This window comes from Chiroxiphia lanceolata, chromosome 3 (assembly GCF_009829145.1).
Source record: "Chiroxiphia lanceolata isolate bChiLan1 chromosome 3, bChiLan1.pri, whole genome shotgun sequence".
Classification (NCBI taxonomy): domain Eukaryota; kingdom Metazoa; phylum Chordata; class Aves; order Passeriformes; family Pipridae; genus Chiroxiphia; species Chiroxiphia lanceolata.
In genome coordinates, this window is record NC_045639.1 from 80,988,063 (window position 1) to 81,001,771 (window position 13,709).

Consider the following 13,709-nt stretch of genomic DNA (forward strand, 5'->3'; position numbering starts at 1 on the left):
GGCCTCATGTTGTTCTGGGGAAGGTTTAGTTTTGACATCAGGAAAAAATCTCATACTGGAAAGGGTTGTCAAGCATTGGAACAGGCTACCCGGGGAAGTGATGGAGTCACCATCCCTAGGATAAAAGATGTGTAGATGTGGCACATAGTTTAGTGTTGGGCTTGGCAGTGTTGGGTTAACGGTTGGACTTAATGATCTTAGAGGTCTTTTTGAACCTAAATATTTCTATGACTAAGTATCAGCTGGGACACTTCATTTTGCAAAGTGATAAGTGGGAGATGTATGATAGTCTGAAGTCTAATGCATAGCGTGAGAGGACAGGGGATAAAGATCGGGGTGGATTTTCTTTCCCTCTCTACTGCAAAAACTAAGAGGCGCTAAATGAAGATGGTAGGAGTTGTGTTCAAAACAAGAAGCGGTAGCTCTTGCAATGGTTAGTAAATTTGTGGAACTCTTTGCCAAAAGATTTTGTGAATACTTGAAGGTTAAACAACTATGAAGTGAGACAGGACAAATTCACAAAAAGGGAATGTATTCAGGGTGAGTACCTATAGAGAGACTGAATCCAGCTCTTGAACTTTTTTTTTTAGTTGAAAACAATTGGAGACTGGAAGAATTTGGTGAAAAGTACTGTCTAGGATGATTGTTCCCAGGATCCATTTATGGTTCTTGGTAATGATGGGCTGTTGAAAAAATGGACCTTTTGATCTCCTTCACTATGGACATTTTTACAGTGTTATGACACTTACAGAATTTACAGCCACAAAATGTTTATACTGATTAAGTTCACTAGCAGTTAAATCTATTAATTTGTTTGGGTTTCATCTTCTGAACATGAAGGCTGAATTACTACAACCAATATTTAGTGTTAGCTTACATGTGCGTATACACAAAATTAGTATCCTTCATTTCAAGTTCTTTCTCACCTTGGACACTATTTCCAAGGTTAAGATATTTTTTGCTATTGCTCTCTATTCAGAGGGGTATAAATGTATCAGCAGTCTTAAAAATCGGATGTAGAGTTTTTGACTTGTGCTAGAAACAGAGTACATGCATAAATAATTCAAATGTTCTTTATAAAACAGCTGACAGCACACTACAGCAGAGGATGAACAATCAGATAATTTTTTTATTGTGATCTGACAAGAACTGTGGAAGTTAGCAGTTTTAATGTGTGTAACATACTTAAATACCTGAGCTACCAGCTTTGCATTCTGAAGCATTGCTCAGTTAAAATGTAAACACATTCTTTGAAGTGTCAGCATGTTATTCTTGTAAAAGAACATGTGTACAGAAATTCAGGCTCTGAAATGAGGTTTTCCCAATGCTTTTCAACCATGATGATCCCAGGAATGCAAAGAGCTGTCTGTACTTTGGCTTTTCTTTTGGAATACTGAAGTTTCCTTAAGCAAAACATAGATCTTTACTGCCTTCTGGTTTTTCAGAAATATCATTGTGGGAGAAACCTCTGTATCACTGCTGACCAAGTGGCTGTGTATGCAGTTCACTGGAGACACAAGCTTGTAGAGTCTGAGGCCACGTTGTTGCTGGCAGTGCTGCTTAGCCTGTAGCAGATGCTCTTGTCACAGGATATGAGTTTCTTTGCACAGAGCAAAAAAGATGAGGCTAGCCCCAGCTCTCCATTCCTTCTCACCATCTGTGGTGAGAGCGAGTTCACTGGTTTTCTAAGCACCTTTATTCTAATTAGCTCTTTCATGAATAATTGGTTCTGCCTATGTTTTTTAATATTTTTTTTTCTTTCCCAGAAGAAATCTGTTTTGTTTTGGGGAGCCATTTGCTGTAAATGGATGGAAACTTTCACACTTCATTGTATCTCCTGCAGAGCTGTGATTATTATTTAATGATGGGCACTCAAGACACTTTGCCTTGGGGGAGGCTGCAAGACAGTTCTGTGATCAGATGCTGAATATCTGTGCTCAAATTATAGTACTAATTTTGACCAGCAGAGGCGAGTATGCATGAGGTATTCATGTGCCAACTACTTTCTCATTAATTTGCCGTCTATCAGTTCAACCAGGGCGCACACACTCACACAATTAATGGTAATTATTAGAGACCTGATAAACCAGGTTGTGCTGGGTTATGGTCTCTGCTGAGTTTTCCCATGCACATGTGAAATTCATCCCTCTTGCTGATTTGCTGGGGTGCTCGTACCTTCTTTGGAAGATAGTTTTCTCTTTCTCAAGTCAGCCCACACGTGGGAAAAGATTTGTGCTGGGTACCAGGACACCGGGCCATTTACACCTTGTCACTTCCTGGATCTGATTTTTAAGCAACACTGGTTTCATCTGCCAGAGCACTTTAGTTCGTATCGATGGTGCTTTTTGGAAGTAAATCTCTTGATCACCTCTGCATGTCACACTTTTTCTCATACTAGGAATCTGTCTTAGAACTCATTAACTGAATTTACTTCAGATGAAACTAAACTGGAAAATTCTGTCTAGGAATGCAGGCACCAAGGGTGTTCAGTTCAAAGGCCAGACCAGAGGTAGGCTGGTGTAGTACCCCTCCCTACTCCCCAAATATGTCTGGCATAGACTTTACCTGTTCAGTTCTGCAGTTCTCTTCTGTTGGTAGAACATGACACCTTTGTGAAGATGTGTGGCCTTCCAATTCCTGAAGGGAAAGCTGGAGAGAGGCTTTTACAAGAGCGTTTAGTGACAGGACAAGGGGAAATAGTTTCAAACCGAAAGACAGTAGGTTTAGAATAGATATTAGGAAAAAATTCTTCATTGTGAGGATGGTTAGATGCTGGAACAGGTTGCCCATAGAGGCTGTGGAATCCCCATGCCTGGAATTGTTAAATGGCAGGTTGGAGCAACCCGGTACAGTGGAAGGTGTCCCTGCCCATGTCAGGGGGTTTTGAGCTAGATGAACTTCGAGGTCCCTTCCAACCCAGACCATTCTGTGATTCTCTGACATAAATGCTGTGCAGCAGCCAGGCACCCTCACTCCTGGTGATGGAGGTGGATGTCTTTACCAGGACTGTGTGAACTACCTGTATGGAGTCAATGAGGGGATCTGGCAGGCAGCCAGAGAGATGAAAGTTTTGGTCTTTTTGAGTGCCCATCTGTGAAAAAAGCATGTTATCTCATAGTAAGAAAGTTCTTCAGATTTTTGGTAAATGGTAGAGTCGCTTTCCAGCTGATGCTTTTATTGCCACAGTGTTCTCCTATACCTTGTCTGAAGCAGATCTGTTTATTCCAGTTTCAACATGTTGGAATCTGCTGAGAATACAATGCACATTTCCCCAGTTCTGGTGCTGCCAACTCTGTTGCCATGAGTAGGGTACACCCAGACTACCTCAGCAGGCTGAATAAGAAATGCCTGAAGGTCTGTCAGGGCAGGTCAAAGCTTGAGTTCAGTCAGAAATGTTGTAAGTCCTCTGTCAGATTTTCTGCATGCTGCTTCCTTTTGAATATTCCTGGTGCCTGTGTATGTTTGTGTGTTTTAAATATTGGTGAAAAGACTCCTTGTTAAAAATACACAATGAATGTGGATAGTCAACCATAGTATAGCTGGGAGCATTTGGATTTTATCCTTTATCAGATCCACTAGATTGAAAGAGGTACCAACTGCCTGGTTAAAAAAAACTAAGCAAACAGAAACCCCTGCTCTCCCTTCCTATAGGCACTAACAGAGTTTCTGGCTATCCCAGCCATGTTTCTGTTCAGAAGGTCTGTAAGAAGCTCGATCATCTTTTGAAGATACTTTTGTCATACTTTCTAGAATAGGTCAGAACTTCTCAGGTGATACAGACTTTGCAAAATACACCTACAAAGGCATTGTTCTGCTGTCTTGTGATGGCCTGCCAACAGCAATAAAATCTGCTTTTGGAACACCGACAGTATAATGTATGTTTATGCATAGTTACTTGGGGAAAGACATGATTGCATTTCCTTATGCTGACTGATGTGATTCAGGCACTACATACATTCTTTCTTCTTACCATTTTGTTATAATCCTCTGTACTTCGCAAATGAGCAGGAAAAATAGGGGAGAGGTTCATGCCGCTGGCTGTGGATATTGTTCATAGTCATGGTATTGCTTTTATACACCTCACCTGTGCTGGAATGTATACGGGTGTATGTTTGCATATGTGCTTGCTAACCGTTGCGTAACTTCTTTTTTTCCTGTGAGGCACTTTATGTGAGCATTCATGCTTCCTTTCCTCGTTTTTCCCATCAAGGTGCAATAGCCTATTGTACAAGGGGTTGCTTTGGTCTTTTTCTTAATACGGGCCTTTTTTCTTTCACTTGCTTCAAGAGCTTGACTCCCATTATTAGTCAATACCAATTCATGGAATTTCCTCATCCAAAGACTTTTAAGATATTTCATGGTTATAATTGCAATTACTGTTTAATCTTAAAGATACTTGTGAATAATGATAGCATTGAGGTTTGTCTTGCCAGTCTCAAATATTAGCATGCAGAGAAACATTCAAAGCAAAATCCTGTGCTTATCTGAATTGTGAATGTAATCTCAACTTTTGTGTTAGATAACCAATTGTATATTTTTCACTTGAATTTCCTCAGAAGCAAAATTCTGGAAAGCACAAAACGTAGAAGTAGAGATGTAATGCCACTTTGTGTTACGGCTGCTGCTGTGCATTGCAAATGACTATAGAATATTCACTTTCACTGGAATAGTACAAAAAATGTACTTTATAATAACTGGTCATTGGCTCAGCTGTTTTACCATTCGTTGTACTGCTGTTACGTTCTGAAATGCCACATGCAAGAGTCAGAGCTTTCAAAGCTTGACTCTGATCAAGGAACCATTATATTTAAGGTGCAAGACAGATTATCCATGTGCAGAGATACATGCATCATTCAAAAGATGCTTCTTCTGGTTTGGGATGAAAGTGGAAATGGCATTTGGAAGTCAAAAAGCTTTGCCCTAAGCTGGCCTTCACGTTTGATTTTTTTTTTTTATAGGTCACCTACCAGGTTGCTGTTAATGATTTAGCTTGGCCTCCAGACACTCCTGAACCTGTGCCTACATTGCACAATGGGCTGCTTTGAGTTGGCTCTGTATTGCCTCTGTCAGGTCATGGGGTCTATCTAAAAAATAAAGGAGGCTCTTGTTTAAGTTACAGTAATTCAGCTAGATTTTTTCAATAATGAGGAGGATATAGACTTCAGTTTATACAGGGTTTTTTAAACAACATACCAGGGACGCTTTCATACAGTAGGCGTGAATAATTACGTGTTCTTTGTAGGTCTGTTGCGTTCCTGGATACCAGTCATCCCCCAGTGCATTAACCATATTTGCCCTTTCATGTAATTTATATAATAACCTGGTGTTGTTTAGTTTGAGTGAACCTTGTGAAGATAATACCAGCAGCTTAGCATTTAACAAAAGAGAGGGCCTGAAGAAGTACAGGTCATAACCTGAGTCTTTGCCAGATGTCCTGATGTAATTTTTCCTAAGAGTGCAGAGCATTCTGTTTAGAGACTTGCATGATTCAGAGCTTGTGATTTGCATGTTTTATGGCTTTATTTATTTCAGGGAGAATTGCTGTACAGAAAGTGAACCACATATAAGCAAATTACTTCCTGTTCTTCGGAATTTTAATTTGGGAGCGATAAAGAAAAACCTGTGTCAGTGGCAATCATCTCAACACAGGAATGCTGTGATTATGTTGCCTTTGCTTCTAGTTCTGGAATATTTTTTTTTAGGACCTTGGCATAAACTTTTGAACTTTCTTTTTGTAATACAGAGTATTTTGTATAAATACTATTTTATCTTTAGATCAACTATTTTTGGGATAAGATAATTTAAAGTAAACTGTTAATAGGGATTGCTAGGTATTAAATATGAAAAGCATCAGGATTCCAAGAGTTTTTCCTTTACAGCTGCTGGAATGCACAGACTTGAGGGCAGAGGGGGCAAGGAGTACTGCCTAGGTGGTATGGGACCCCTTATGGTGTTCAGGGAAGAGCCTCTTGGGGTATTGCAAGGATTATAATATCCTTTAAGAAAGAACCAAAACCAAGGAAATAGAGGGATCAGGGAGGGGTGTGATGACATTGGAAAATAGAAGGCTAAAGGAATATTAATTGAGAAATTATATAAATGTAAAGAAACCCAAACTTTAGTAACTTAAAAAGATTTATGAAGTTTTTGCTGTAAATAATCAAGCTGGCAGGGAGAAAAGGTATTTCTCTACATTAAAAAAATTGTATATTTTGTCCAGAAACCATTGTATTTATTTCAAAATGGAAGCCAACAGGAACTTTTAGAAATACTTCAGTGTCGTAGGATCAGAATCATTTAGGTTGGAAGAAGGTAGCAGGAGCAAAAAGACTCATGAATTAATGTCTCAGACACCCTGCTGATTTGGTCTGTACCCAGGTATTTTGGTTGTGTAACTTGGCAACATGTGACATGCTCTTTATGGGAAGATGAAGAATTCAGAAAAACAAACCCAGAAACAATGAAACGAATCAACACCTGTGTTTAGTTCTTTGAAAGCTCTGGAAAGAAGCTACTTCTTTTTAAAAAAACAACCCAAAGGACTGATTGCTATCCTTTTGCCTTTGAATGCAAATGATGTCAGTCTTATGTTTCTATTTTTAGCTTTTTAATGATTTATTCAAGAACAATGCAAACCGGTCTGAGAATACAGAAAGGCGACAAAATCAGAACTACTTCATGGAAATGATGACTGTAGAAGGAGTCTATGACTACCTAATGTATGTTGGTAAGAAGTGATTTCTCTTAATTATTCATATACTTCATGCCAAATGTGAAGTTCATGTTCTTTGGTAAGAAATAAAATTCTGTTGTAGGACTCATATACAGCTCAGCTCTTTCAAGCTTATCATTATACAACTTAGTGACACAGTCATTCCTTAGAAGACTTTATTGTGGTGCGAGAATGTCTTTTTTTTTTATCATTCATTATTGCTTAATTGTTTTGTTATGTCTCTTTCTTTCTGCATCTCAGTATTATGAACTTACAGGAGTAGGTCCCTTTGCTTTGCTCAGGCGTGCCTAGGCTGCTCGTACACTCTGGGAATGGGAATGATTTAATTAATAAAAATAGCTAAAGGAAGTATTTGATAAGGACTGTGGAGAATACCAATTTTTCAGCGTTGCACTAACAAAACTAAAATATTGCTTGCTTGCAATCTTTTTTTTTTCCTTTTGAATAAATGATTCCTTTGTCAAGAGTATCAGGAGAGCCTCATATATGTATGTCTCTGTAACATTGCAGGTAGGGTAGTTTTCCGCATTCCTGACTGGCTGCATCATCTCTTGATGGGAGGAAGAATTCTCTTCAAAAATACATTGGAACTATACACAGACTATTACTTGCATTACAAATTAGAACAACTGTTTGAGGAGCACCGGTTGGTTTCTCTGATAACACTGCTGAGAGGTTAGTAATAGTTAAATCTTTGGTGTAAAAGTACTGCTTCAGTTTGATACTTGAAATCCCTTCTTTGAACTTTCCAAGTACTAAACTTTGCAAAGCTTACTAAGCTAGTGGAGTTTTAAAAATCAAGTGTGCCTATAAAAAGACTACAAAAGCTTGTTGTGGAAAGACGCTGAGTCAGCCATGTTGTCTGTTAGTGATGATTACAGAAAAAAGTATTATGAGTAGTAATTTGCTAAGCTGTGCAAGGAACAAGAAAAACAAAATAAAGGTTGTTTAATGTATCACAGCATGAATGTTTTATGCAGTCTTTAAGTTACTTCACTTCTGTGCTACATCACAATCCTTTATTGTTTCTCTTCTATTTGTTCCCTTTGTTGTGGTGGGCTTTTGAGAGAGCTTGACTGTTCTTGACCTTCAAATAAGGGAAGGGGAAAGAGGTTAAAAAAAATCTAAAAAATGTCCACACAACTCCACCTGAGTGCGGTCTGATTTAAATAACCACAATCTTGCTGAAGCTCTGGCATCAAGGCAGCTCTGTTCTTATCAAGCCAAAAGGAAAACTTGTGAAAGACAAAAAAAGACAGGAGTAAGTCTTTCAGAGCCTAAAACCAAAACTGAGCGCCTGTTATTTCTGATGAACAGTGGTTCTTGCTTTCTTGTTCATAGGTAAGTCTGAAATTTTTGACAGTTCCAGACAGTGTTTTTGGCACAAAGTGTAAATACTGCTTATATGTTTGAAAGCATAAGGGAAATTGTGAGTTAGGAGATCATAACTAACCTAAAGTAGAATTGATCCAAACTTATAAGATAGTGCTTTAAAATTTATAAAAGAATGGAAACAAATTGTGAAAAGATGATTGACCTCCATAGGAGCAGGGATTCTGGATTTGATCAGGGTAATGTAAGCAAAAGACTATGATCTGGCAAGGCTAGAATTTCCTTCCAGTCAAGGTCATACAGAAAAGATACTCAATTTTGAAGCCACAATCCAAAACACATTTATATGTCAGTGATGTGTAGCTACCTAAAGACTTCTTTTCAATGTGTCTTTGCTGCAGATGCCGTGTTCTGTGAGAACACTGAGCCTCGCTCTCTCCAGGATAAACAGAAGCGAGCAAAGCAGACTTTTGAAGAAATGATGAGATACATTCCAGGTTCTCTATTTCATGACTGTCTGTATGAGTGTGGTTAATTGCTCAAGCAGATATATAACCCAAATACAGTCACATTACCTTCCCAAATCAAGTAATACTTGGGCTGCTGAGATTTGAGTTGATCAGAATACTGTGTGTAAAAAACCAGCAGTTAAGTTTAGTCATTTAAATGTTGCTGACTAAGGTTGTAGCGTAGTAATTAATAAAGATACGCTGATGGAAATCAAGAGCTTTACAAATGTACTTAATATCATAATTTCTTCATCTTTAGAATGTTCCTATGTTTTGTATTTTATCAAGATGAAAAATGGGTTAAAAAAGGCACACCCTGAAGCCAGAAGGTACATCTGAGCTCTCCTTACACTGTATAGATGAGGGGAGAGAAGCCCATTTAATCAGAATGTAACTTCAAAAAATCAGATTGTGGTTTATTAAACCATGCATTAGGACAATAGATTGATATTATAAAAAATGTAATAATTACTTAGGTGTGCAGCCCTGAAGAAAAGTGAGGAAAAAAAGATAAACCAAAAGTGTGTTTGTTTTTCCATTTACCATTTGAGATAGATAAAACTTGAACTCTTTATTTAATTTAAACTGGGGTTTTTCTGTTGATAATTACTGGACTACCATAATTGCATCATACAGCTGTTTTACAGTGCTTTCTCGTGACTTGTATATTTTGGTTTTGGAATTTGGTCTAGATTTAATAGGGAAGTGCATTGGGGAAGAGGCTAAATATGAAGGCATCAGGCTTCTGTTTGATGGACTGCAGCAACCAGTGCTCAACAAACAGGTAACTCATAAGATGTGAGAAACTTGCCTTTTGGCAAGTTTCAGGATTTCTGAAGTGAATGTTTGGTATAGCAGAGGAGTGGGCTCTAATTCAGAGTTAAAAATAAAAAGCAGTAGTGTTGCCTTGAAGTGTCCTTAGTTTTATTTTTTTTCTTTTAGTTAACGTATGTTCTGCTGGACATTGGGATTCTAGAACTCTTTCCAGAGCTGAGTAAGGTATGTGCTAACTCTGTTCAAGAACTGCAGGATTCTTCTAGCTGCTATTGAGTCTGGTCACTGGTGCATTTTGGCTGTTGTTCCCTTGTAATAATAATTTTAAATTTGGGGGGAAATCTGTGTTTTTCTAGTATTTGAAGCTGGGTTACTTACATTTTGTTAATTAGCTCTTTCCAAATCAGTCCAGGGCCATTTGTCTAGCATACAGCAAGTATGAGCTGTCTTTCAGTAGAATTCAACAGAGCAATCAGTGGTCAAGATCTCTGTGCATTTCTCTTTGACTGATTTGTCTCCACTCTATTTTGTGTATTTCCCAATTCAGGAAGGGAATTCTGCATGCAGAGCTCATGTCAAGCTGCAGCATTTTTCTTGAGAATGTATGGCAGGAGGGTGTCTTAGCCCTAGTTTGGTCACTGCAAGGTTAACTCCAGCTTTCCAGATAAAGGAGACAGAATTTGCATAAGAGAAATTGCTATATAAATGCATATCACTAGGTTTGGGATCCATCTCATATTTGTACTTACGTATATCAAACCTTCACAGGGTTTTACATAGCAGTTTTACAGTTTGGTCTTCATAGTAAGCAGGAGATATTTGCTAGTTAGCTAGACAGAAAAAAAAATAACCCAACAAATAAAAAAATGCCTCATTAACAATAAATGTTGATTGCATGAACCCTGTGTCTGAAAACTGCAAAGTGCCAACAGTGATTTGTTTTGCGTGATAAACAGAAACAAATATTAGATATTGGAACAAGCCAGGACACCTTCCATTGTTTCCACTGAAATGAGGCTGGCTCAGCATGTTTGACCTACTTTGTAGCTGCCCTCCTCATGCCAGTGTTCAGACAGTTAAAAACAAGCAAAAGAGCTTGTTTCCCAGCTTTGTTTCCCAGCTGACCAAGGGAACAAGGAAGTAGCCTGGAGACTTGTGTGCTGAAAAAAAGACCTAACTTAGACTTGCTGTTTTACTCTGCTGAACGGGTTTTGTGTCCAGTAATAGATACAGCAGCTAGTAATGTATGTGTATATATATATACATATATATATATAGGAACACTGGTCTTTCATCAGTTGATGATGGAAAAAAACAAGTGGCATTTAAAGCACTGGTCAGGCCCAGAGGCTGGTGATCAATGGAATGAAGTCTAATTGGAGGCAAACCAGTACCTAGGGAGGTATTTGTTGTGGCTCCAGTCCTGTTTAACATCTTCATTAATGCTTTGGATGATGGGACAGGCTGATGATGACACAAAACTGGGAAGAGTGGCTGATACACCAGAGGGTCCTGTTGCCATCTAGAGGGAGCTAAGCAGGCTGGAGAAACAGGCTGACAGGAACCTCCTGAACCTCAGGAACTTCAACAAAGGGAAGTACAAAGTCATGCTCCTGGGGAAGAACAACACCAGGATGGGCTGGGGGCTATGCAGCTGGAAAGCAGCTTTGCAGAAAAGGACCGGGGTGTCCTGATAGACACAAAGTTGAATAGAAGACTGACAGTATCCTGAGCTGCATCAGGAGTGTTACCAGCAGGTTGAGGAAGGTGATTCTGCCCCTCTGCTCAGTGCTGGTGAGGCCACATCTGGAAATATTGTGTGCAGGACTGGGCTCCCCAGTACAAGAGAGACCTGGACATACTGGAGAGAGTTCAGTGGAGGGCCATGAGGATGATGAAGGAACTGGAGCATCTCTCCAATGAGAAGAGGCTGAGAGAGGTGGGACTATTCAGCCTGGAGAAGAGAAAGCTCAGAGGATCTTATCTATGTAAATCCCTGAGGGTATGGTACAGAGAGGGCAGAACCAGTGGTGCCCAGTAACTGGACCAGAGGCAACAAGCACAAACTGAAACACAAGAGGTTCCCTCTAAACATCAGGAAGCACTTTTTCACTGTGAGGGTGACCAAGTACTGTCACAGGTTGTCCTGGGAATGCTGTGGAGTCTTCATCCTTGGAGACATTCAAAAGCTGTCTGGACATGATCCTGGGCAACCATCTCTAGGTAGCTCTGCTTGAGGTCTAGACCAAGTGACCTCTAGAGGCACCTTCCAACCCCAACCCTGCTGTGATTCCAGAACTGTGTATATTTAATGAGGTAAAATATTTTTTCTTCAAAAACAAATCAGGAAAAGATTATTTAATGCAAATCAAGATCAAGTTTTGTACTTCTTAATCCATTCTTTTTTTCTGTGTAACTGTGACACTGCCTGACTGCTCTGCAGTGTTTCATAACCACCTGCTGAAGAGGGGACCTTTAATACCACCTTTGCTCCTGGTGAAACAGGGCTGGGCTGGGCTTCCTCTTTCCTTATGCCTGAAGCTGGTGGGAACAGAGCAAGGGAATCACTGGCCCAGATTTCAGTAGAGGAAAGGAAGAAAAATACTTCAACTAGGAACTTCAGCTGTTTTCCTGTTTCGGATGTACTGAGAGCAACACAGAACAAAGTGCTGCATCTGTGATGTTTGGCAGTGGGACCAGGATTGAAAAGGGAAATGCAAGGTGGAGAGGGTATGGATGGAGTGGGTATGGAGTGGCAGTGGTTTTCATCTAGAGCCCTGGAAAATGTTTCCCCAAAATCACTGCAAACAGACTGTAAAGCCATTTAGAAAGAGAATTTTTTCCTTCTAACAATTGTAACGGGGAAGTTTAAAAGTAATGACTGGTTCTTACTTAGCTATCTGTTATATTGCAGGGGGGGAATCAATGCCTGTCCTCTCTATTCAGCAGAGACTAGTCCTTTTTGAGTTGCTTCGTGCCAAAATGTGTTTGTAGTTATAGTGAAGAACAAAAAAATATTTCAGGTCAGTCATCATTTAAAGGGAAAACTGAGTATCCTGGAAGTTTTGTTTCCAGCACTGCTCCTTTGGCAGAGAAAACTGCGATGGGAGAAATGGGAAAATTGTCATTAGCAGGGATGTCCATCTGCTTCCACTCTTGAGATTGGTATCTCAAAGGTATTTCCTGCTCCACGTACCAGCGCGGATGCAGGCTGGATCACTTGATGTGTTTGATGGCAGCACGTGTTAAGTGAGCAAGGTCGAAGGATAAGAGCCGAAATGTGCAGTCAGTCCCTTGGAAGTCCGTCAGACAGGATGCAAGGAAAAGGACAGCTGAGAGGGGAGAAGCATTCCTAGCAGAGGAAGGAAAGAAATCCACTTGAAAAAACATCGCTCCACTACCATTTCCAGAGCAGAAAATTGCTCTGTTAAGAAAACTGTATTTAGCAGTTAGGAGTGGGAGAGGTGGAACTTCCAGAGGGAAAAGAAAATACCTATTTTGACAAATAGTATTAAAACCCAGTAGCCGTCCTTTCTCTTAACTCTGGTTTCAAGCGGATGTTTTCAAATACCATTAATGATTGCAGCTCAGTTCAGTCTTTTCTATGTAAATATGCGTTTTCAAACCTAGAAAGTAAATTTTTTCGCCCTTATTGTTTAACAGGGTCCGAAGGAAATGAGCTCCGTGTCAAGTTGGATGTGAGTGAAGGGACCTTGCTGGACACCCAGTAGCATCTGCTGTGCACTTTTGTAATGGACATGTGACATTTTAACCTTGCCTTGTATATTTTCTTGTAAATACCATAAAATTTAAGTTCTAAAAAATATCTTTATTCAATAAAGACATAAAAATTTAATATCAGTTGCAAGTAAATAAAATATTTGTACTTTCTGTTTAAAATTTGTTTTAGCTGTTACCAGTAAAAGTCAAATTAATTTCCCCCAGATCTCTCCATGTGTGAAATTACAGGATGACATCAAATAAAACAGCTCAGAGATCAGCCAACTTATGCTTTACCAAAAGAGCAATTACTGGATGTCTTCCTTAAAGGATATGTAGAAAAAATGTTTGGAAGAAGCTGTAGAATGCTCTCATTACGTTATTTTTAGCTGTCTTAACAAATCTTACTATTTTTTAAAAAAAACGAAATTATGTGATTGAATCTGTTGCATACAAACAATCTCAGAACTATCTTTGGCCTTTATGCTCTCTGTGAGCATGGAAAATAACATGTAATTTAGTCTGTTTAATACATGACCTTCAAATCTAAAGCATTCTTAAAGTAATAATGGGTGTGAAAAGTAGTTTTGACTTTTACCTTAGCCTTTATTTTTCTGCAGTTTCTTACCTGGGATTACCTG

General features: G+C 39.2%; 1 protein-coding gene across 4 annotated transcripts in view; it reads left to right on the plus strand.

Moving 5' to 3' along the window:
* The window catches only part of SNX14 (sorting nexin 14), a 49,724-nt gene extending 36,503 nt beyond the window's left edge, over positions 1–13,221 (plus strand). The window contains exons 23-28 of one of the 4 annotated variants that reach the window (XM_032683626.1): positions 6,604–6,727; positions 7,244–7,408; positions 8,467–8,562; positions 9,267–9,358; positions 9,517–9,573; positions 13,012–13,221. In XM_032683626.1, the coding sequence (XP_032539517.1) occupies positions 6,604–6,727; positions 7,244–7,408; positions 8,467–8,562; positions 9,267–9,358; positions 9,517–9,573; positions 13,012–13,050 (573 nt within the window). In that variant the 3' untranslated portion in view covers positions 13,051–13,221. The remainder of the gene's footprint in view (positions 1–6,603; positions 6,728–7,243; positions 7,409–8,466; positions 8,563–9,266; positions 9,359–9,516; positions 9,574–13,011) is intronic. The other 3 variants (XM_032683624.1, XM_032683627.1, XM_032683625.1) reach the window with 3 other exon arrangements.
* Positions 13,222–13,709: the final 488 nt, after the last annotated feature.